This window comes from Haemaphysalis longicornis, unplaced genomic scaffold, assembly GCF_048455015.1.
Source record: "Haemaphysalis longicornis isolate Haplotype H1 unplaced genomic scaffold, Haemaphysalis longicornis Haplotype H1 scaffold_5, whole genome shotgun sequence".
Lineage (NCBI taxonomy): Eukaryota > Metazoa > Arthropoda > Arachnida > Ixodida > Ixodidae > Haemaphysalis > Haemaphysalis longicornis.
The window spans coordinates 49188590-49210311 of NW_027526385.1; the positions used below are offsets into that span (position 1 = coordinate 49188590).

Consider the following 21722-nt stretch of genomic DNA (forward strand, 5'->3'; position numbering starts at 1 on the left):
TACAGGCCAGGGAACACATGGGTACAATGGCATATGGTGTGCTTTTAAAGTTGAGGTCTCTAAAAAGACTGGGATGAAGAGAAATGAAAATTTTGAATCCATCAGCATATTAGTAATTTCTCGCAACAGACAGATGAAATAATGCAATGAATGAGAAACAGTTTTTTAGCAAACAAGACATAACACAGAGCAGTAATAAAGTCAACCAAATCATTTTGTTGACGAACGGGCCCTAGGGGTCTAACTACGAAAATTTTTTCCACAATATTCTTGAAAGTACCATGTAACCTTTAACACATTGTGAACTTAAAGGCTTGACATGCCACTTTTCCTTGTGTTGGGAGTCACGTGCCTTCTTTGTCTCATTGGTGAACTTTTGGTATGCCTCCACTTAGCCAGCCTCGATAAGGCTGTTGAGGATTTCACGGTAACGGTCGCCCTGGTACTTCTTAAAAGCACAATACTTGTGCAACTTGCAATTATACTGATGTTATTTGTTACTAAAACTTGCTGCTCTTTCCACAAAATTATTTACTCGAGGAAACGGCCAACCGCACAGCAAGACAAAACCAGAAGCCCAAAGGAGTGAAATATTTTAATGATTCGCAATGCAGTTATTCGGCCTGAAACATATGCCTATGCAAAAAAAATTTCGCAACACTCATCGGGAACCTCTCAAACAGTACACACAAAGTCAAGACTTAGCAGCAACAAATTGAAACTAAAATCGTTTCCACCGGGCCTCTTTCAGGACGAGTATTGATGGCATACCTCAATTTTGTCTGGCCCGGCTGAACAATTCACCGAAAATTCTTCAAAAGGAAACAGAAAAGGATCACTTCGCCCCCCTCTTCTTTTTCGGTTTGCAGTACTTGGCCTCTAAGCTTGCCATGAGGCTTCCAAAGTTGGCTTCTCTCGACTGCTGCCTCTTGGCTATGGCTTTGACAAGTGACTCCTCACCACCATCTAGGCCTAACTCGGCCTTCATCTCTTCGGCTTCCTCTGCCTCTTGGGCATGCCGTTTGCGTCTGGCGTCACGTGCCTTCTTGGTCTCTTTGGTGAACTTTGGGTATGCCTCCACGTCACCCTCTTCGATGAGGCTGTTGAGGATGTCACGGTAACGGTCTTCCTGGTTGAAGTCATAGCCGATGAGGTGTTCACTGATGGCATCGAAGTCTCCTTTGAAGCGTTCGTAGTGATCCTTGAGGTCTTGTGTCTCCTCTTTGGAACCCCGGTAGCTCTTTAGGTACCTGCCAATGAATGAGGCGACAAGGATCGTCAGGATAACAAATTAAAAGTATGACGAGTTATTACTGCTTTGACACTTGCAGACATAGCAAATTTGATGGACCATGTAATATATTCTTAGAATTACGCTATATGCATGAGAGCACATATTCTCCGGCATCAGTTACGGAAGAAACACCGCTTGGTTTAACTGTACCTATAGGGGGTATTCAGATGACGTCAGAGCACCTGCTCCGTGAAGCGGACGCCATTTTGAAGTCCTACGGAAATCAAAGCGGCATCGCCAACGCCACCGAAGCGAGCGTTTCGAAGCATTCGCGTGCGCGGCAGGTTGCCCCCAAGTTGTATTTGTTTTTGTGGTGCCGTTCAAGTGACGTGAACGCGATTGTGCCGCCGATAACACGATGGCAGGGACGTCGGCTGCGATTAATACCAGCTATATGAGTGGCTTGTGTGACATAGACAGAGAGCGCTATGCGCTAAAGGTCGATCTCTGCGGCTTCGACCCTTTCGAGCTTGACGCCCGGGACTGCGAGAAAAGCTGTGCCCTTTTGCCCCATGTTACCATGTGCGACATATTCGATTTCCTCGTGCTGAGGACAAGCTTTGTCACTAAAAATCAGCTTAAGTCGTACAAGGCCCTAGATGGGCATAATTATGTGACCAGCGGATGGGTACGACAACCATCGACGAAGGAAACAGGCCCGGAAACTGTCGTCGTCGTAACCCAGGTAGGACGTCCTACATTTTTTTTTTTTTTGGTATATTGCGTGTAGCGCTCATTTGTTTCCTTGTGCATGCAGGTCAATCACTCGCAGAGCCTCTCGGTCCCGCCTGTGAAAGTGTGGATTCATGCCAGATGCGACGGCGAGGTGCTTGCTGCTCACTGTTCGTGCATGGCAGGAAACGGAGAGGCGTGCTCACACGTTGCTGCACTACTCTTTTACATCGAGTGTGGGACACGGGCACGTGAGGAGCGTTCTTGCACCGACAGCGACAACGCCTGGCTTCCAGCACATGTTCGCAAGATCGAGGCTCGACCAGTTGCTGAAATGGATTTTTCTTCCGCAAAAATGAAAAAGCGACGACTCGACGAGAATCTGTGCGCTCCTCCACAGCTCCCTGCGAGAAAATCGGCGCCACCCCCTACAGCGGACGAGTGGAGTGAGTTTTTTGGTGCTGTGACTGCCTCAGGGCTTCGACCAGCGGTGCTCAGCACCAAACCAGAGTACAGCAGTTTGTACATGCCAGCTGTGAGGACGTGCAATGGTGCTGACCTACGCCTGCTCTATGACCAAGGAGCAGCGAAAAGAAGTTACGATGAACTTATCGAGCAGTGCGAGACGACTTTCAGTAGTCTAGAAATCAATGAGGCAGCAATCAACAGCATAGAGCAACGCACGCGAAACCAAGCAAAGAGCACAAATTGGTTTGCCTACAGAACAGGCCGCATTACTGCCTCGACACTGTACGACGTATGTCACACGCAGTTTAATGCACCCTCCAAGAGCCTGATTAACCGCATTTGCTTCCCGAACTCCAAAGAACTGTCAGTCCCTTCAGTTAAATATGGCAGAGAAAAGGAGGCAGTGGCTCTTGGACAGTACAGAACGTTGATGGCAGCTGGTCACACTGACGTGCAATTCAAGGAAGCAGGGCTTTTTATTTCTAAGGAGCACTTATATTTAGCCGCAACCCCCGACATGCTCGTCGAGTGCAGCTGCTGCGGGGCTGGTGTTGTTGAAGTAAAGTGCCCATGGAAGGGAAGAGATGGACTCCTCACCGACTTGCTTAAAGACACGAACAGCTGTGTGAGAGAAGTTGATGGTGAGCTGCAGTTGAAGCAAACCCACCGCTACTACCACCAAATTCAAGCGCAGATGTACGTGTGCAAGAAGAACTATGCAGATTTTGTACTGTGGAACGCACAGGAAATTAATGTGCAGAGAATACAGAGAGATGACAGCTTTATTTCACCGCTTGTATCAACAGCAAGAAGATTTTTCAAAGCAGTTTTGTTGCCAGAGCTTGTAGCGCGGTGGTTTTCTGAAGGCAATAACATTCAGGACATGGTCCATGGCGCCTCAAGCAACGACAGGTTACCTGGAGAGAGTACTGCACCATTGGTACCCCTTGCATCAAACGCTGTCGTGCTCGACAACCAGGATCCACAAGGAAGTGATGCATGCAACACTGCAGCTGACACTTTCTGTGTTTGTGGAGGACCCGACGAAGGGCGAATGATTGCTTGTGACAACGAAAACTGCCGTCTGAAATGGTTTCACTACAGCTGTGTAGGTTTAAAAAGAGCACCAAAATCCAAGCTGTGGTTTTGCAGCTCATGCCGCGATGCTGCTAAGAAAAATTGACTTTTGCAGCAAACATGATGTCGTAATAAACACATTTACATGTCTTGCCATGTGTCATGGTGTCTTTTCTTAGTGAATGTATTTTACAAGTGGTTTTTGTTTATATGTCGTGCCAGCTACTTCTTTTTTATATACTTGTATGAAAGCTGTTAAGCGTGAAACGTTAGGCAAATAAGCATTAACAAACAAGCAATCACATATTTAGTCGCAGTACTCAAATATAAATAAATGTTCACACACAACAGAAGAGATAACACAACGTAACTTTACAAAACCAAAATCGTTACACGTACACTTAACAGAAGGTTCCACGTAACATAAATGTTCACACGACCTTTACACAGCATATGTTGGGCATTTGCAAGTAAGGTCCCCTGATCACTGCACTCCTGAATACCACAGTCATCTACTGAGACGTTTAATTAAACGGCACGACGGAGTTGCACAAGTTCGTTAGGGCACAGCATACCTTAACAATCCTGTCGATTTGGCATTCATTCGTGCCGAAATTCCTTGCCATTTCGACAGGCAATGTGTGCTTCAGTAAGGTATACTTATTTCGTACCATGCCAATGACTCGCTCCACGTGAATTCGGACATTGGCAATTTCTCTTGTCCGTTCGACCTCTGTGCTGGACAACTGCTTTTTTCCTTTCGTAAAAGCGGGAATGGCCAGTGTAGCACAACACATCCCAACACTCTCAGCTATCAGGAAACCCCTATCTGCTAAGACAACATCGCCTCTGTCCAGAAGATGCAGTACCCCACTATCCTCTGTGATCACTTTGTCACTGGCACGTCCGCCAAAGGATTTCGAAATGAATGTAATCATGCCTTGTGGACAGATGCCTATAAGAAATTTCACGGTATTGTGGTGCTTATATTGGGACCACGTCTCTGCCCGTGTAATTAGTGAACTTGGTCTCTGAATGAAAATTTCAAAGCAATCCAAGATTATCCGTACTTTCAAGCCAAAATTCTCAACAAAAGCAACTGGCATAGTTTTCATAATGTCTTCTTTCTCTGGCCAATACACAAGTGGACCAAGCCGGTCATAGAAAACATCTAGCCACTTCTCAAGGATTCTGCATGCAGTGGGCTGTGACACATTAAAACGATATGCAAGATCCTGAGTGTGGAGTCCCAACCTCAGCCTCATAAGAAATAACATCATTTCCTCGAACTGTGTGAGGGCATTCCTTGAGCAGTGCGAGGCGTGATCTTTCAAAAGCTTGAACAACGAAAACAACATCAGAAAGGAAGGCAAACCGGTGTAGAATGCCACTTTTTGATCATCTTCCCTAAGACTGTCTTCCGAAAACTTGGATGCTAACAATTTCGTCTTGACATCTGTGAGCTCGTTCTGCAGATTGGCCGCCGCATCTTGAAGCTGCTGGATGTCGTTGCCTGTCATATCTGTTTGGCAGCTGATGCCTAGCAAGAAAAGAAATGCATAACAGACAATCAGTTCGAGAAGCTCATTATGTAGAATTTAAAATGAGCGGCTACTTTCACATGCCAGGAAAGAGCGCATCAGCTGATAATACAGTATGTTATTCAGACTACACTTCGTAAATGTAACGTGATAGAATCAGGTTATGGGCTGCGAGAGGCCTCTGAAGAAAATTTTTACTGTGGCAGAGTTCCAGGACTGGCTCCTCGTCCACAGCTGGCTCCTCGTCCACAAATGCCCCAGCTGGGATGTCCACACTTGCAACTGCATTTGAAAGAAAGGCATCCTAGTACCTTGTTTCTACAGTGAAATGTAATTGGATGTAAAATATCAGACACTTTTCACCTGCAGAAACTTGTTGCTGACTCTGAGTGCGTCGTGTTTTCAGGCGATTGTACCTGCCCTCGTTGGCAGGCTTTGCTTCATAGCCCAGGTGAAGCGAAGGAGCCCAGTCAGGGCTACACTCATCAAAAAGCTTGGCTGGTGAACCTGCGTGTCAGAAAAATGGGCGTTTAGATACACACACATGTATGGCTACACTCGTCGCAGAGCTTGGCAAGTGAACCAGCGTCCGAGAAAAGGGGGCGTTGAAATGCATACACATGCACAGCTGTTTCTTCTCAATGTTTCACTTGGGTGTGACTTACTCCAACTCCAACAGCGTTTTTGCAGTCTGGGTTCGATATGTCCTCGGAAGTTTCGTGGTTTTGACGTGCAGCCTGGACGACAGCTTGCCCGCGAGCCACTCTCCTTTTTTTTCGCATGCCATGCAACGATTAATGCGTCGCTGTTTCCAAAGCGGCTACCCTGACGATTTTTATCATTTCACTGCCAATTAGCTGTCGCGAACATAAGCTCCCACAAATTAGCTCCTCGATATATATTTTTCTTCCCCGCTACGCCGTAGATAGAGCTTAAAGGCGCCTCCTTGAAAAGCTTCGCGATTTCGCCATGTCGCGAACACAGTGGTGTTGCCACTCGGTCATTTTTTTTTTCGCACACGGTGTTAAATTGATGAAATGACGCTTACGTACCCGATAGAAAATGTCTTGAACACACTCGGTACCTGTCGGGGTCCATGGTTCCCGGCCGGCTGATCCGCGCGAGCCACTCGCGACGACGCTTTTCCGACAGGAGCTTCGTCTTCTCACACTCCGTTGTGCGCACTTTCGGGACTTTGAAGAAGCCTGGATCTTTGCTGTTGCTTTCCATTTTCCTCTTTTTGGTTTGCGTACGGCTGGTGCAACCGACTATCGCACAGTAAACCATTGTCGCACGTAGTAGTAGAATACGCGATCACGATGGGTTCGCCAGAGTGCTCCCGTAAACGTTTTTCCCGTGCTGCGCCGACTGACCGAGGACTTCAAAATGGCGAACTCTCCCACAATGCACCGCGCGCTGCGCGTCAATGAATACCCCGTATAGTTCATACCTCAAGCTGCATGCAGCACTGGGCAGGCTACATTGTTACATTGTTGGCAGTACAGCCTCCGCGAAGGAAAGCGAGAATAGGCGCCGGGGCTTTGCGGTTCGACCTGCCGAGAGGGGAGGCTGAAAGGTCCTTTCAAAACCCCCTTCACGGTGAATTAGGCGCCCCTCTGTGGGCGCTCTATTGACAACAATGTAGCCTCCACAGTGCATCATGCAGCTTGTGGTAAACTATAGGTACCGCCTCCAACTTGTGTACAAAGGCTCCGGATTCAAATTCCAACTCTTCCACGCTTTTTCTTTTGGCGCTGGCTAGCTGTTTATAAGGCAATCGCTCAATTTATTATATGCGCTTTAAAAACCCTATTTCGGAAACTAACGAAGCCGCGCGTAAGCCTCAGCCAACAACGCCCATCTAACAACGCAAGTGCGACTCCCGCAGTCTCAAGCACGCGTTTTTGGTATTTAGTCGCCGACGTAGCGAAACCAATCTCTCACGTACTTATCGATGTCGGCAGTTGTGATTTTCGGGAACAGGGCGCGCCAGTACGACGTCCAGTCGCGGTCGTCCGCCACATCGTCGTCCTCGTCCACGCAACCGGTGTCGTCGTAGCATGCGCGCTTGTCGGCGTCGCTGAGTACGAGGTGCGCCTTGGAGAGAACTTGGAACTTTCTCGTGGCCGCTTCTTTGTGGACCCCTTCGGCTCGATCCGGGTGGACGAGCAGCGAGAGACGCCGGTAGGCCTTTTTAATGGCCGCTTCGGACGCTTCCTTGGGCACTCCGAGGAGCTTGTAGAGATCGGAAGTGCCGAACAATTCCTCGCAGTCCGAGAGGAGGCCCATCTTGCGCTGCCTGACACCAGTTGAGGTATGCGCGAGTGTTTCTGGTGTTGCTGTTGTGGAACTTGTGGCGGTTGGCAGTTCCGATTCTGGCGGGAATGAAAAACTTAGTGCGCTGCGGATGCGCTCCGGATTGGCTCGACTGCGTTTACCGCGCTTCGTGTCAGTGGCGAATCTAGTTTCGGTATTTGTTTCTAGCCTCGGCTCTATGGCCTCGGGGCGTTGCAGTAATGAATGAGCCTTTGACAATTTTTGAGCACATTTTCGCTTCATTGAAGTAAAATTTAGCACTACTGTCACATTTTACGGTATGTTTTCCTTGAAAGTAACACACGTGACAACGTTTGTAGATCTATTTGCTCTTGGTTCTTTTGGGCACAATAAAGCTTATTGATCATCGATCATTCGAAAGCGGGTAACGGGACCCGACTCGCTACCTATTTGTAAATGTTTAGGCGCATGTTGTTGTTACTATTAAAGAAAGTTTTGTGCTAATAATAAAAAAAAGAAACCAATTACCCGTGGAGAAGTTATTCTAGCCTGGATTAGTGACATTCATCAACCTGCGTTTTCATCGGCCACCGGTCCGGCTAAACTACGCCGTAGGAGCCCGGCGCTCACACAAACGGTCAAACGTTCACACAAGCATTCACACAAACCTTCGCCAGTTTCGAAAATGCGTTGCTCTGGAATGATTCCGGATTCGTTCCACCTTTCCGAGATGCCGGAATGGAATGGGAATTGAATGAGGGCAGCGCTTGGATATAGTGCATAAAATATACTGCCTAGTGCCTAGAATATAGTGCCTAGAATATACCGGATATAGTGCCTAGAATATAGTGTCTAGATTATATCTTGGAGGAATGAAATGGGAATGCCTTTTGCCCGGAATGGAATGGGAATGGAATTGGGATTTTTAGACGATGGCATCACCATTGCTGGCGCCTTCCGGCTACTTAATTAGTCTGAGACGACGACTGCATCGGTATATCTCAATAGGTTCACCACTGACAAAAACGAGAACGCATACCCGACATCTGGAGTCACTGAATCCGCGCAGCCTGCCGCAGTGAACTTCGAGCGGCGCAAGCGCGTTTGGCCGGTGGCGCCATTAGATCGACTCGTCGTGCTTCGGCAGGAACCTTCTCTGTACAACTGTCCGTGGCGCCGATGGCATACCGGCGTCTCTATCAGTAGCAGGCGCCGTGTGACCAGGCCAGCAGGCATCGACAAGCAGTAAGGGGGGGACATGAACGGCGCGCATCTGAAGCCGCGGTGTGTCTCACCGCAAGCTGATGCTGCGAAGTATTGAAGCTAACAATCTAAAGCGTTTGCGCATGAAACATGAACGCTTCGGATATGTTACCGAGCTTTCTACCTCCACGCTCTGCTACTGCGGCTACGGTAGTGGGCAGCTGGGATATACGGTTACACTAGATATTATTAGATATTATGTAAGACAATGCAGAACACACACACCTGCCGAAGGGCGTTTGCTTCTAGCAGTTGCGGCTAGAATAGCGCCCTTTTTTGCGAGTGATTTGACAGCTCTCAGCAGTGCGACACCGTGCTTTGCTTCGACGCGCGTGTACGGCCCTTTCATCCAGTTGTGCCGAACTTCTTCGTGGTTGGTTGCTTTGCTTCTGTTCACGTGGCATTTGCGCCTGGTTACAAACGCATCTGATTACTGAAGCCTTAGTCCTCGGCTTGAAAGTTGGAGCACCGCCACTATTCAGACAGGTAGGTCTCATTTCACAATTTTGATCAGGTGCTTGTGCACATACATTGCTCGTTCGGGGAAACAAACTGCCTGTCTATATTTCATCATTTTGCTATGGCTGCCGTCACGATATGGTTCTGTCACTTTAAATTAGGGGGTCATAAATAATGCCCTTTATTTAACAGATTGTGCTGAGTTAAGGCCAGGGAAATAAACAAGCGAAATGGAGGTCAACGTGGAAGCGGTGGCGACTGTCTTACTCAAAAACTGTTAACGGTGTTCCGTGCCGCTGCCCTTACATCTCTGGCGTTGGTACAGTAGCATTAGCGCTCAGTCCTGTTAATTCACTTGAAATGATTCAAGTAAGCATTTCGAATGCATGTAGTACATGTGAGCGAGCTCCGCGCGGCATGTCTGTGAGTTATCCACAACATACTAATTACGCTGGTATGATGGTACGCAAAGCAGACAGCAAGATAGCACGCCGCAGACTGGGCAGCGAAACGGAAAAAGCAGACATCAATGTAATAGCTGCTTCATCTCGCGTCGCGCTAGAAAAAAACCGTTAAAACATGCTAACATGCACGTACTATAATAAGCAGTGTGATCCCGTAGTACGGTACCTGGATTTATGCGGAAGGCGGATATACCAGCCCCGGCTCTGAAGTTCTTTGCCTTGGAGCATATTAACAACAAATACAAAGCCCACACACATGGGTACACTGATGACTCAGTGACGGTTACATCGTGGGCGATAGGGATCTCGATTCCCTCGTCGCTCTGCGCCCTATTGAGCCACAAGTCCTCGACGACCGTTACTGAGCTGGATGGACTGCGCGCTGCTTTTCAGTATATTCCAAAGCAGCCGGCTAATCAATGGGCTGTATTTATAAATACAGCCCATTGATTACAGACTCCAGGTCAGCACTCGAGAGCTTAAATTAGCTTTCAAAAGAACAGCTGGCTTGGGAAATTAATCTTTTGCACTTACAAGCCATACGAAGGGGACACAGCGTGGTCTACAGTGGCTTCCTGCCCACTGCGGAGTTGCCGGCAACGACGCAGCTGACAAAGCCGCCTCATCTTCCCGCAGTATCTGCACTCAAGCTCTGCCGATCCCATATACCAGAAAGGATGTGGCAATACTCGCCTCATCAACCGCATGGAAAGCGCAGATGTCTATCTGGACTGATGCAAGACAGCAATACGCACCTCTTCACGCGATTGATCCCAAGTACACCTTCAGAATGCCACCTGGACTTAGCAAGGGCGACGAAGCCATTCCGCATAGGCTGCACGTGCAATCAAAGCTCTCTTGGAGTTTCTTCGGAGCACACAAATGGACAGAGTTTTGTGATTGAAAATTTTGGGCGGATCAAATGACATCTTTTCGTTTTCACATTTTTTTTTCTCCTTTTTTTCTTTTTGTTTTTCTTCTCTTATCTATCGTAGCAAGCCAGCCCGACGGCTCGTCTAACATCGCTGGTCTTCATTAAAGTTATTCTTTCTCTCTTTCTCTCGGTCTCGCCATATAGGCAAATACACGGAACGATCTGACCTTATCCAAATTATCCAAGACATTCATTCAAGTTACGCACATGCTCTGACGCACCTCTAACCGCCATCGGGGCCTGAAAGAGCAAGATATGATGATACTGATTCGAGCACTTCTAATGTCAAGCGTTACCTGCGTTGCTCCATACCTCTGGGAGCTTAGTTCGATCATCTCTCTGTTATTTTCGTCTTACTGGGCATTTGTTGAGCCTGCCATCAAGTTACGCAGTATTTCAAGCGTCGGATATATGCTCCCTGCGACGGGCGCGGCTTCGTGTTTGCCGCCGTCAACGTCGCTCATGGAACAACCGCCGAGTGAACCGCCAGGCCCAAGCATGGAGCCGGGTTCCCCTGCCGCTTCGCTGTTCGCAGCCTCTTCAGAACCACCTGCAGTTACAACAAGCCCCTGCAGCACCAATCTTGGGTCGTCGCTTCCCCCGGGACAAGTGAGTCCTGTGATTAATCCCGCTGATAAGCCTCTGCCGGATGACATGGACGACATGTCAGAACTCACAGACTCTGCTTCCGAAACTGTCATCTACGTTAATGACTCCACTCCGGTAGCAGAGGAAACTGAGCCATTTCAGCCTGTGCAACCCCCGAAGCGCTGTCGTCCCTCACACTAAACTTTTTTACACCCTTTTGGGCCGAAAAGGGTGTAAAAATCTTGTCCCATGGCTAACACCCTTAAAAGGTGTTTTGGCAAAACAAGGGTGTATAGATCAGTGTTGCGGTCTTACCAGTCCGGAATTGGAATGAATCCGGAATCATTCCACATTTTCGCGACCCCGGAATGGAATGGGAATGGAATGGCGACAATACTTGAAGAATGGAATTGGAATGGAATTAAGCGCATTTTGCCCGGAATGGAATGGGAATGGAATTACATGTATTTTTCCCAAAATAAAGCGCACTTTTCCTTCTACGCGCTGTTTTTGGTCAAAATATGCAAAAATACGCAAAAGATCCGACCAGCCCAAGTTCAAACATTGGTAAGCCGGAGCCTTGAATTTAACAATAACTCAGTACTGTTAAAATTGATTGGCTGATTACAAGCACGGTATATTTATAAGCAGCGATTCTACTACAATTATGCCCTTAAATACAGTGCTGCTACGAAGTTCGCCGCGATTTTCTGCATAATAAACGCGGCTCTAAGCCGTTGGTATCCGTCGTGGGGAACTACCGCGGTGGCATCCCACCCCCCTTATCTCTCCCACCAACTTCGCCTTGTGATTTTTTAAATGCAGGGAATTTCTTTACTCGCGATGTCACCCGCCGTTGTCGGCGTGCCTGGGCGTCCGCAACAGCCGTTCCAGGAGCGCCCTCTCCCCACTCCTCCTCTCCCGCATCACGCTACCCTCCTCGCTCTCAACAACAGGTCCGCACCCCTCCCCCTACACTATATAAAAAAATAATACTTACCGGCGCCTGGTTTCGATCCCACGACGCTGCGGGCGTTCCGCCCGCAGGGTCGTGGGTCGAAACCAGGTACATGGTGCTCTACCCACTGCGCCACAAAGCCGACACAGAATGGAAGGCTACGAACGCGCCTTATATCCTTTACTCATTCAAACTACTTCAAGAAGCTGCTGATACAACGCATTCACTACCTGTGGGCGGAACGCGAGGTACATGGTGCTCTTCCCACTGCGCCACAAAACCGACATAGAATGAAAGGCTACGAACGCGCCTTATATCCTTGACTCATTCAAACTACGTCAAAAAGCTGCTGATACAACGCATTTACTACCACCAACTCCCCAAACACTAAACGTTAACGCAATACACCCACCCCTTATGCGACGCATTTACTCGAGTCCCCCTCACGGGGAGATGGGCCCTTTTACCTTGGCGGCGCCTTCACCCCGGCTGCGAGCTGTCTCCCTACGCTTCACTTTTGTTTTTTGCGTCCGGAGCCGCCGGTGATCGCATCCCACCTGCCGTCATCGGGACGCTGGCGCGGTGCTTGTGTCTACTGCGAAATTTCGCATATCAGCTGACGCCCCATCTCCCTTCGCGCTCCCGCTCCTCCCCCAGGACGTTTTGCAATACTGGACCTCCTGTCTAGACACTCGGACGCCTTCGCCCGAAGCAGCGTCTACGAAGGCCTAAAATATTGGTTCGAGAATCCACCCGAAACAGGAGAGCCCATGTAATAGGAACTGCGGTCACGCCTGCGCCTGCAATCTGCACGCTGCAAGCTTTGTTCCTAAAAGGTTCATACCTAACGGAAAGCGAACGCTAGCCACTTTCCCTTGCTTTCCCGACTCGCAAGGGCAGTTTCCGTTGTAAATGTGACGTCAGCTGACGTGGAACGCGTGTTTCGAACGGCATCTCTTTTAGTGACACACAGCGAAGCGAAACCGGCTCTCAAACACTTCTTTTCAGCAGCTGGTCGTTCAAGCAGCCGTCATTTACACTTCTTGTTTTCAGAACAGAACGGCGAAGCGCCCATTTGGCTCACACCATTTTGGATACGTAATTTTGATGAATGAAACCAAAATAAACTTTTTTCAACCTTTCACCGCGGCAGCTTGAGACATTTATTGCAGCATATAAAATTCACCAGGAGACCTAATAGCGCTGCTGAGCACGAGGTCGCGGTTCGATTCCCGGCCGCGGCGGCCACTTTCCTGGTGGGGGCGAAAAGCAAAAACGCCCGTGTTTACGAGATTTCGGCCTAAGGTGGTTAAAATTAATCCGGAGCTCTCCACTACGGCGCGCCTCACTGCCTGCGTTGCGTCGGCGCGTTAAACCCTACAATATATCAACGAGGACACCTACACACTTTTCTCTGGCGTAGGGATTTCCACAACACTAGACAGACCGGCTGCCGAACGTGTCCTTCTATTATTATCGTTATCATTTTTCTTTACATCTTTTCTTTCGGTTGATCGCCCAGACCAGAGGTACCAGAGGACACTTGGGGGAACCTTCATTGCTACTCCACTGCATGCAACTCCTCAAATTAATTATATAGGCCTCAGTTATACAATTAGTTACGCAGGCCTTGGACTGAGTTTTGCAGAGTCCAAGGCCGCAACGCATTCTCTAAGTCCTTCTTCAGTTAGCTAGAGCCAAAGGTTCCGTGGTGCTAAAGTGTGAACAATCTCCCAATTTCTAAAAGAAAAAAAAAACAAGACTCGGATTAGTATACGAACAAATGCACTATCCCAGTATACACTAACGTGAGAAAAAAGAATTCTCCCTGCGCATTGATTCTCATCGAGACACCCATACAAAGGTCGCGCATACTCTAAGCCTTTAACTCGTGCGCAGTGGATGATACCTGACGCATGTAACTAAGCTTCGGCAAGGGCGGCATTGCATACCTGCGCACACGCAAGCACAGGAAGTACTGAACCTATCCGTGCTTTCAAAGCGCGCTTGACATGCGTGAGTGCTGACGACCTGTGCGGCCCGTGATCCGTATTGGTGCAAAGGCAGGACAAGGGGCTCGAGCGGTAATTCTTCCAACTGATGCCACCATATCCGGAGGTTCTGTTCCTCGTTAACAAACTTATAGTTTTAACCATGCTCACGACCGCTCCATACGCGTGTTAACTGCTTAAGGAATATAATGTCTTGTTCAACCATACTTTTGTGAGCACAAAAATAGAACATGTCGTCACATTAGCATTAACACATGCACACTTAAACAATATTAAAGCATCAAAACTCGTAAAGCTCACCATGCAAATACTATCATAACTGCCTGGAGAACTGCCCCTGTGGGAATTAGTAGGGTCATTGCACTGAACGAGATATGCCAGAAAGCCATTATCCCTCGGCCTTGGTTACGTGTTTTCCGTATTTTAGCAGTTCTTAACACGTGTAATAACATCTAATGGTGGGTTCATTGGTAACTTGATAATCACCCGATAAAACGTTGAGGAATTAAAGGAATGGAATTGAACTGCCCGGCAATTCCCGGAGTGGGAATGGGCGATGTTCCGGCATTCCGAGGAATTGAAAGGAATGGAATTTAGGCAACTTGTAATTCCCCGGAATGGAATTGGAATGGAATGGGGACGCCCATTCCGCAACACTGGTATAGATGAAAAAAGGGTGTTGAGCTGAACACCTTAAAAAAAGGGTGTTGAGGATGCTCAACACCCTAAAAAAAGGGGTGTTGAGTCTCACACCCTTTTTTTGAGGTGATGGCATGCGCAGAGGCAATGTCAAACGGTGGAGCGCGCAGCATTCAACACAAACAGCCAATACGTACAAGTTACAGTTGGAACACGGGATGCAAGCGGTACAGGGAGTGCATACTTACTTAGCAATACATGTTCTGTTCTTGCTTTTATACCCAGCAGAGGAAAGCCCCCAGATGGAGTCGGTGGGCTTGTCGCAAAAAACTGATATTTTAGCGCTAATTTTGGAAGTATAGATTTTACTACGAGAATATACAAATCAACACGTGGATTTGCAAAACCTTTTTAATTACGCGGTAGTTTTTCTGATCCGTAACTTAAAGAATTTTATTAAATACCATACAAATCTTCCCTGCCACCTCAACACCCTTCAAAAAGGGTGTTCATTATTTCAACACACTTTCCCAGAAGGGTGTAAAGCTACAAATTAGGGTGTTCGAAACTAAGAAACAGGGCGCAAAGAAAAAAAGGGTGTAAGAAAAGACCGGCAACGAAGAAAAAAGGTGGAGAGACCTCCAATTTTGGAGGCATTTTGTACCTGTTTACACGGGTGGACTGAACATTCTCTACAAGCGGGCGGGGGGGGGGTTGTGCCTCACGATGTTTACAGCAATATGAATTGGCATAATTTATTACCAGTGAAGCTCTTTAAGCTTCAGGAGGTAGTTTCGGCAGCATTAGCAAAAACATACAAAGAAAAAACTGGGGCGCTTGTAAAGGGTGCACCACTGCAGATAGGGTATTATGACAGTGAAGTCGGCTTTCGAGCTTGTTAGAGTGTGAGCACAAGGGGCGTATGCGTATCTGCACCTCTTACTGTACCATTTCAAAGGTACTAGTATTTTTTGGATTGTAAAAATAAAAAAATTCGGGCAGCTTCAGGCAACAACAACAACAACAACAACAACAACAACAACAACAACAACGTTGCACTGCGGCACTGCGGCGTAGCTGTCTTACTGTGGGCTTGTTGAAAGACAGCTGCCGCCTTCGTGCCATCCTGCGGCTGGCACTGCGGCGTAGCTGTCTTACTGTGGGCTTGTTGAAAGACAGCTGCCGCCTTCGTGCCATCCTGCGGCTGGCACTGCGGCGTAGCTGTCTTACTGTGGGCTTGTTGAAAGACAGCTGCCGCCTTCGTGCCATCCTGCGGCTGGCACTGCGGCGTAGCTGTCTTACTGTGGGCTTGTTGAAAGACAGCTGCCGCCTTCGTGCCATCCTGCGGCTGGCACTGCGGCGTAGCTGTCTTACTGTGGGCTTGTTGAAAGACAGCTGCCGCCTTCGTGCCATCCTGCGGCTGGCACTGCGGCGTAGCTGTCTTACTGTGGGCTTGTTGAAAGACAGCTGCCGCCTTCGTGCCATCCTGCGGCTGGCACTGCGGCGTAGCTGTCTTACTGTGGGCTTGTTGAAAGACAGCTGCCGCCTTCGTGCCATCCTGCGGCTGGCACTGCGGCGTAGCTGTCTTACTGTGGGCTTGTTGAAAGACAGCTGCCGCCTTCGTGCCATCCTGCGGCTGGCACTGCGGCGTAGCTGTCTTACTGTGGGCTTGTTGAAAGACAGCTGCCGCCTTCGTGCCATCCTGCGGCTGGCACTGCGGCGTAGCTGTCTTACTGTGGGCTTGTTGAAAGACAGCTGCCGCCTTCGTGCCATCCTGCGGCTGGCACTGCGGCGTAGCTGTCTTACTGTGGGCTTGTTGAAAGACAGCTGCCGCCTTCGTGCCATCCTGCGGCTGGCACTGCGGCGTAGCTGTCTTACTGTGGGCTTGTTGAAAGACAGCTGCCGCCTTCGTGCCATCCTGCGGCTGGCACTGCGGCGTAGCTGTCTTACTGTGGGCTTGTTGAAAGACAGCTGCCGCCTTCGTGCCATCCTGCGGCTGGCACTGCGGCGTAGCTGTCTTACTGTGGGCTTGTTTTCTTCCTCCTCCTGATTTCTGGTGTCTCTGAAAGCGGTCAAATCGATCCAAGTATGTTTCCTGACGTTATTACTGTTCTGCTCCGGTACGACGATTTCCACGATCATATGGTCGCTGCCGAGGTCCACCCCCGTGTTCCTCCACGTGATCGTGATCGGTTCATTGTTCTTGACGAACGTTAGGTCGGGGGTGGTATCTCGGGAAACGGAGTTACCAAGTCTCGTTGGGTGAGCCGGGTTGGTTATGAGGGCATAGCCAAGTTCCGCCGCGTCTTGGGATAGGTTTCTGCCTTTCGCATTGCTTTTGACGTAGCCCCACGCCGTATCCATCGCGATAAAGTCACCGCACGCAATCAGCGTGTTCTGGCCGGCCGTCCTGCTTGCCTTGTGAAGAATGGATTTGAACTTCTGCAGTCTCTGCGATGGATTACTGTAGATGTTCAAAATGAAGATGCTGTTTCTTCTTTTCTTGGTCGGTATGAGTTCGGTGAGCGTGTGTTCGATCTTCACGTTGCTTAGCCGGTGTTCAACGAAGGTGAGTCCCTTCCTGACCAGGGCGGTACAGGCCTCTGCCATCGGGCGGGCCCGCGTGCACCCTGTAGCCTGGAAGGGACGGCTTGTCCGTTAGCGTTTCTTGAAGTAGAAGCACGTCGGGCTTGCGCGCGGCGTGCACAATGTATTGCTGGACCACTGCCCTCTTCTTGACGAAGCCGCGGCAGTTACACTGCCACACTGTTATGCCTGTGGAGTTGGTGGCCATGATTGTCCTAGTCGGAATTCTCCGGGTTGCGGCACTTGGTTTACTGGCTGCTGTAGGGGCGCGAACGTTGGGTGGCTTAGTATTAGTTGCACGCTTCTTTCCAGATTGTTGAGTCTGGTGACGTTCTCCGTTTGAAAGCCGTCTATGGCGTCCTTCATCGACTTGATCATACCCTCCAGGCTGTTGAGTTTGGCCTCGACGTTGTTGTTGCTGCTGCCGGCGCTGCAGTCGCTCACGTTGCTCTTGGTCTTGCGCAATTCAACGGCCCTCTTCTTCGGTGCCGGTTCCTTGTCTTCAGCGGCCATAGTTTCTTCGCCCTTGTTGCTGCCGCTCGGGTTCAATCTTAGCTGTTCGACGTTGCGGAGAGCGTTGCGGATATCCGCGATTTCCTTGGTGAGGTTGTTGATGGTGGCTCTCAGGACCGCGTTCTCCTGTCTTAGGGCCTCGTTGATATCTCGTTCCTTGGTTGAAGCTTTGTCATCTTTCTTGGTGTTGTCGCTCGGTCTGGTTTTCATGACACCTCGCGCAGTGTCGGCCCAACTGACTCTCTCGCCCGACGGTGATCTTTGGGTTCCCATTTTTCGCGCGTCTCTGCTCTGGCTCCTGAAACTGCGATCTCTCGACGGTGCGCGGTTTCTCGATGGCGTCCTTGACTTGCGCGCAGCTGGCTGGTCTAGTGGCGGGAAGTCGCTCTCCGACGGGAGCTGGCTGCTGACCTTTCGGCGCTCCCACTGCTGCCTGCGGACGACGTAGGGTACCTTCAATTTGGCTTTACAATCTCTCGCGGCGGTCGGGTGAGCGCCACCGCATAGTTTGCATTTGGGGGTGCAGTTGTGGTCTTCTTTGGGGTTTGCTTCGCCGCAGCCCATGCAGATCCTGCTGGTTGGAGTCGGGCACACGTCCTTGCGGTGCCCGACCCTGCCGCACTGGTGGCAGACGTCAATTTACTTTCTGTACAGGTGGCATGGTATGAGCGTGACGCCGTATCGGACAAAGTTCGGTACCTTGGGTCCTCTGAAGGCTACGATGATCGTGGTCGTGTTGCCGATTCGTTTAGCGCCTACGGCGAGTGGGTTTCTGTGGTTGACGATGTTTCGGTCCAGTTCTTCGGCGCTCGCGTCGACAGGGATTCCACGGATTACGCCCTTCACGCTGTCGTACGGCGCCGTGCGGTACGCGCTGACTTCAAAGGTCTTGTCTTGAATGTTGATCGTTTGCAGACTTGCGTAGCGGACGGCGTTTTCCTCCTTGGGCGTGCTGACTACCATTATGTTTTGTTGAGCGTTCGGGCAGATGGTATCCGATGCGCTCTCTTCAGTCGCAATCTTTGCCGCGGCAAAAATGGCCGTGGCGACGGTCGTGGTGCCACTCTTGACGATGTCAAGTCCTCCTCGTGGTCTGATCACGATCTTGCAGTGGTGTGGTTGGCATTCTCGCTGCCTTGATGACCGAGGCTCGAATGTTCTTGTTGTCTTTCGCTTTCTTGTTGACATGGTTGTTGGAGCCGGCGAGCTTCGCGACAAGGTCTCGTTGACGGAGTCTCGACATGCGTTCCCCCGCGAGCGTCCAGCCGGCGTCGCTGTGGAATTCCTCGGGTGAAATGTCTTCGCCTTGAACTTCCACGCACATTTGGGAGTCGGAGATCGTTGCCCGAGGGGACGTATCCTCCATCTCGGGGCTGAACGGCGGCCGCCGAGGCGGCGAGCCGCGGCAGGTGCGACGGCAACGAGGCCTAGCGCTCGTAGAACACGCCGAGGCATAGCGGCCCCTCGAACGGTGGTGGTAGCAAATGTCCGATAATTCGGCGTAGAAGGCGTACCTTTGGGAACTTTTAGTATCCGTCGGTGCCCTTTGACTTCTCGAGCATCTTCAGACAAAGAAAACGTCGATTAGAAAAAAAAAGCACTGCGAAATTAATCATAAATGATGGAGCCGATGTGAACGCGTCCGCTCGCTTCGGCTATCGCAGCACCCCTTGAGTCTCTCGCAGTGTCCCTGGGCCGGCCGATGTCCGCAAAACTAGAACTGAGGGACATATTAGGTCCTTGGAACTCTTCCAAACGGGTCGCTCGTGCAACGAAAGCCTTATTGGCATACCTAAAAGACACAAGTCTTGATCAGACTTTGTAATTAGTTAAAATCATATGTATTCCTCTTCATCATTATAATCACCATCGTCATCGCATTCATCTGGCGTAGCAAGCCAGGCATCTTAGCTGGGCTGACATCGCCAGTTTTAAGTGCGAATGCACTTCTTAAGCGAGCCTGAATCGTCCGCCGCCGTAGTCCGCATAGCAACAGCTGCGGGTGCGCGCGCTCCTCGTCTTCCTCCTCGTCTTCCCTAGCAACGGGGGGAGATGGGCGCGCGCTACTCTCCTCCTCCTCTCTCCGCTCAGTGACTGCGGGTGTTGGGCGCCTCCTCATGGCACATACCCACGTGAGGGATTGACCAGGAATCGGGCGTGAGAAGGGCTAATGCACCCGCTTAAAGGAGTACTGACACGAAATTTCAAAGCTGAGATAACTTTGTAAAACGCTTCCTTTTTATCAGGAGATATCTCTCAGCAAGTTTTAACAGCAACCGTTCAGCGATCACGTACAACGACAACACAAATAGGTGTCTGTGAATAAATGCATCTTTCTTTTAAGTGCGAATGCAACCGTGCATTCGCACTTACACACTCTCCCCCTCGGGGAAGTGCGAGGGAATTTTTTTTATTAAAGATTGTTCTCTCTCTCTCTCTCTTCATACCTCTGCCTCACCAAAGGAGACTTGGACTTCTTTGACAAGCTCATACGCAAGGCATTCAAACAAGCATTGGTCCTGCCTACTAACAACTCTACTTAGCGGCTTCTTTAACTGGGGCTTCATAACAAAGTTTCAGAATTAACCGAAGGCCACCTTGCCAGCCAACGTGTCCGGCTCACTCAAACACCTGCGGGCCTTGTTTTGCTCAAGCACCTACGGCTCGCGCACCCAGAATCCTCCTGCTCTTCTTGTCCTCTCCGAGGATTGGAGATCTGCTGTACGGGTTCGCCCAATACCAAAGAACATGCACCCTGGCCTCCACCCGGGGAGAAGACAAGAAGACAAGCACGGACTTAAGCCCACGAGAGCATCTATGGGAACCGTCCGGACGTCGCCTATACAGACGCTAGCTCATATTGAGGCGGGCAGCACAAGGTTGCAACCGTCACCACCAAATCGCCCTTTTAACCTGTGCTTCAATTCATCCACGCAGATTGCTGAAGAACTGGCCATTGCACTCGCACTTATTCACACCAAGAGCGCGGTCATCTTAACCGACTCCCAAGCTGCCTGTCGGAACTTCTTGGCGGGAATGGTGGCCCCACCAACTCTCCACCTCCTCTCGTAACATCAGCCACAAAGAAACGTCGCCCTCGTCTGGATACCCGCCCACTGTACGTTGACGGGCAATAATTTTGCCCATTACCAAGCCAGCGCACTCTCCTCCCACGCCGCAGGAGAACAAGCGGAGTCCACACCATTCGTTACACTTCAGGACATTACACAGTACTATCGACTCGACAGACAATTCCCTCAACCACACTCCAAGCTGTCCAAACCAGAAGAAACGACTCTTTGTCGCATCCGAACGAACACCTTCGTCCATCCAATTCGCTTACACCACGTGTTTCCCATTCAATTTCCCGCCCAATGCACTATTTGCTCAAGCCTGGCACACTGCTCCACATTTTATTAGAGTGTGTGCATAGCCCCGACCTCCCACCCTTTCCTTCCCCCTCCACGTCCATGAGCTGTGGGAGAACCTGGCATCTAAGGCGTCGGTCGCCCGGTCATCACTTGGATTCCCGAATCCTACTTTTTAAGGCTTATTAAGGTTTCGTACAAGTACTACTACCCATTTTGGTGCGAAGCAGTATACCTGTACCCACCCAAAGAAACTTTCGTGCCCGCGTCAGCAGAAAACTCCCGGGCTACTACTGGCACACCCGTGGCTACCCAAACTGCTAGCACCGCCAGGGATCGAACCTAGACCCGCATGGAGAGCCAGCTAGAGCCTGCCTTCTTGGCGACTAAGTTACGGCCACACGTGGAGAAAGTGAAGATTCAGATGGTGATTTGGATTCAGCTTTTGGGGAGGTCGGGGAGGACGCTCTTTGGCGGGGATGCATTAAACAAGAGTGAGGGGAATCAGTGAGAGAGATGAAACCAAAGACGCACATGTGGCCCTTGTCCCCACCCTTCGAAAGACGCTAAAAGTGGCCGCCAGAAACGCCGTGTTCCAAACTGCGCAGT

General features: G+C 49.9%; 1 protein-coding gene, 1 long non-coding RNA gene and 1 pseudogene across 3 annotated transcripts; all 3 read right to left on the minus strand.

Moving 5' to 3' along the window:
- Positions 1 to 577: 577 nt before the first annotated feature.
- LOC144138197 (dnaJ homolog subfamily C member 9-like) lies at positions 578 to 7497 on the minus strand. Its single transcript, XM_077670373.1, has 2 exons — positions 7001 to 7497; positions 578 to 1250 (listed from the first exon to the last, which is right to left on the minus strand). The coding sequence occupies exons 1-2, from the start codon at positions 7339 to 7341 to the stop codon at positions 836 to 838; spliced, it is 756 nt and encodes a 251-aa protein (XP_077526499.1). The 5' UTR covers positions 7342 to 7497; the 3' UTR covers positions 578 to 835.
- Positions 3133 to 6489, minus strand: LOC144138198 (uncharacterized). Of its 2 annotated transcripts, XR_013315833.1 has the most exons (4): positions 6105 to 6489; positions 5416 to 5559; positions 5251 to 5334; positions 3133 to 5051 (listed from the first exon to the last, which is right to left on the minus strand). It is a non-coding gene; the product is annotated as an uncharacterized LOC144138198 (long non-coding RNA). The 2 variants fall into 2 exon arrangements; XR_013315832.1 differs by having other exon boundaries at positions 5416 to 6489.
- A 9918-nt stretch (positions 7498 to 17415) lies between the features above and the next one.
- On the minus strand, positions 17416 to 19142 carry LOC144139216 (uncharacterized; annotated as a pseudogene).
- Positions 19143 to 21722: the final 2580 nt, after the last annotated feature.

Coding starts and splice junctions, on each gene's coding strand:
- LOC144138197 (XM_077670373.1), bottom strand. CDS start 7,341: ATGGGCCTCCTCTCGGACTGCGAGGAATTGTTCGGCACTTCCGATCTC. Junction 1,251..7,000: donor ACAACTGCCGACATCGATAA/GTACGTGAGAGA, acceptor ATTCATTGGCAG/GTACCTAAAGAGCTACCGGG.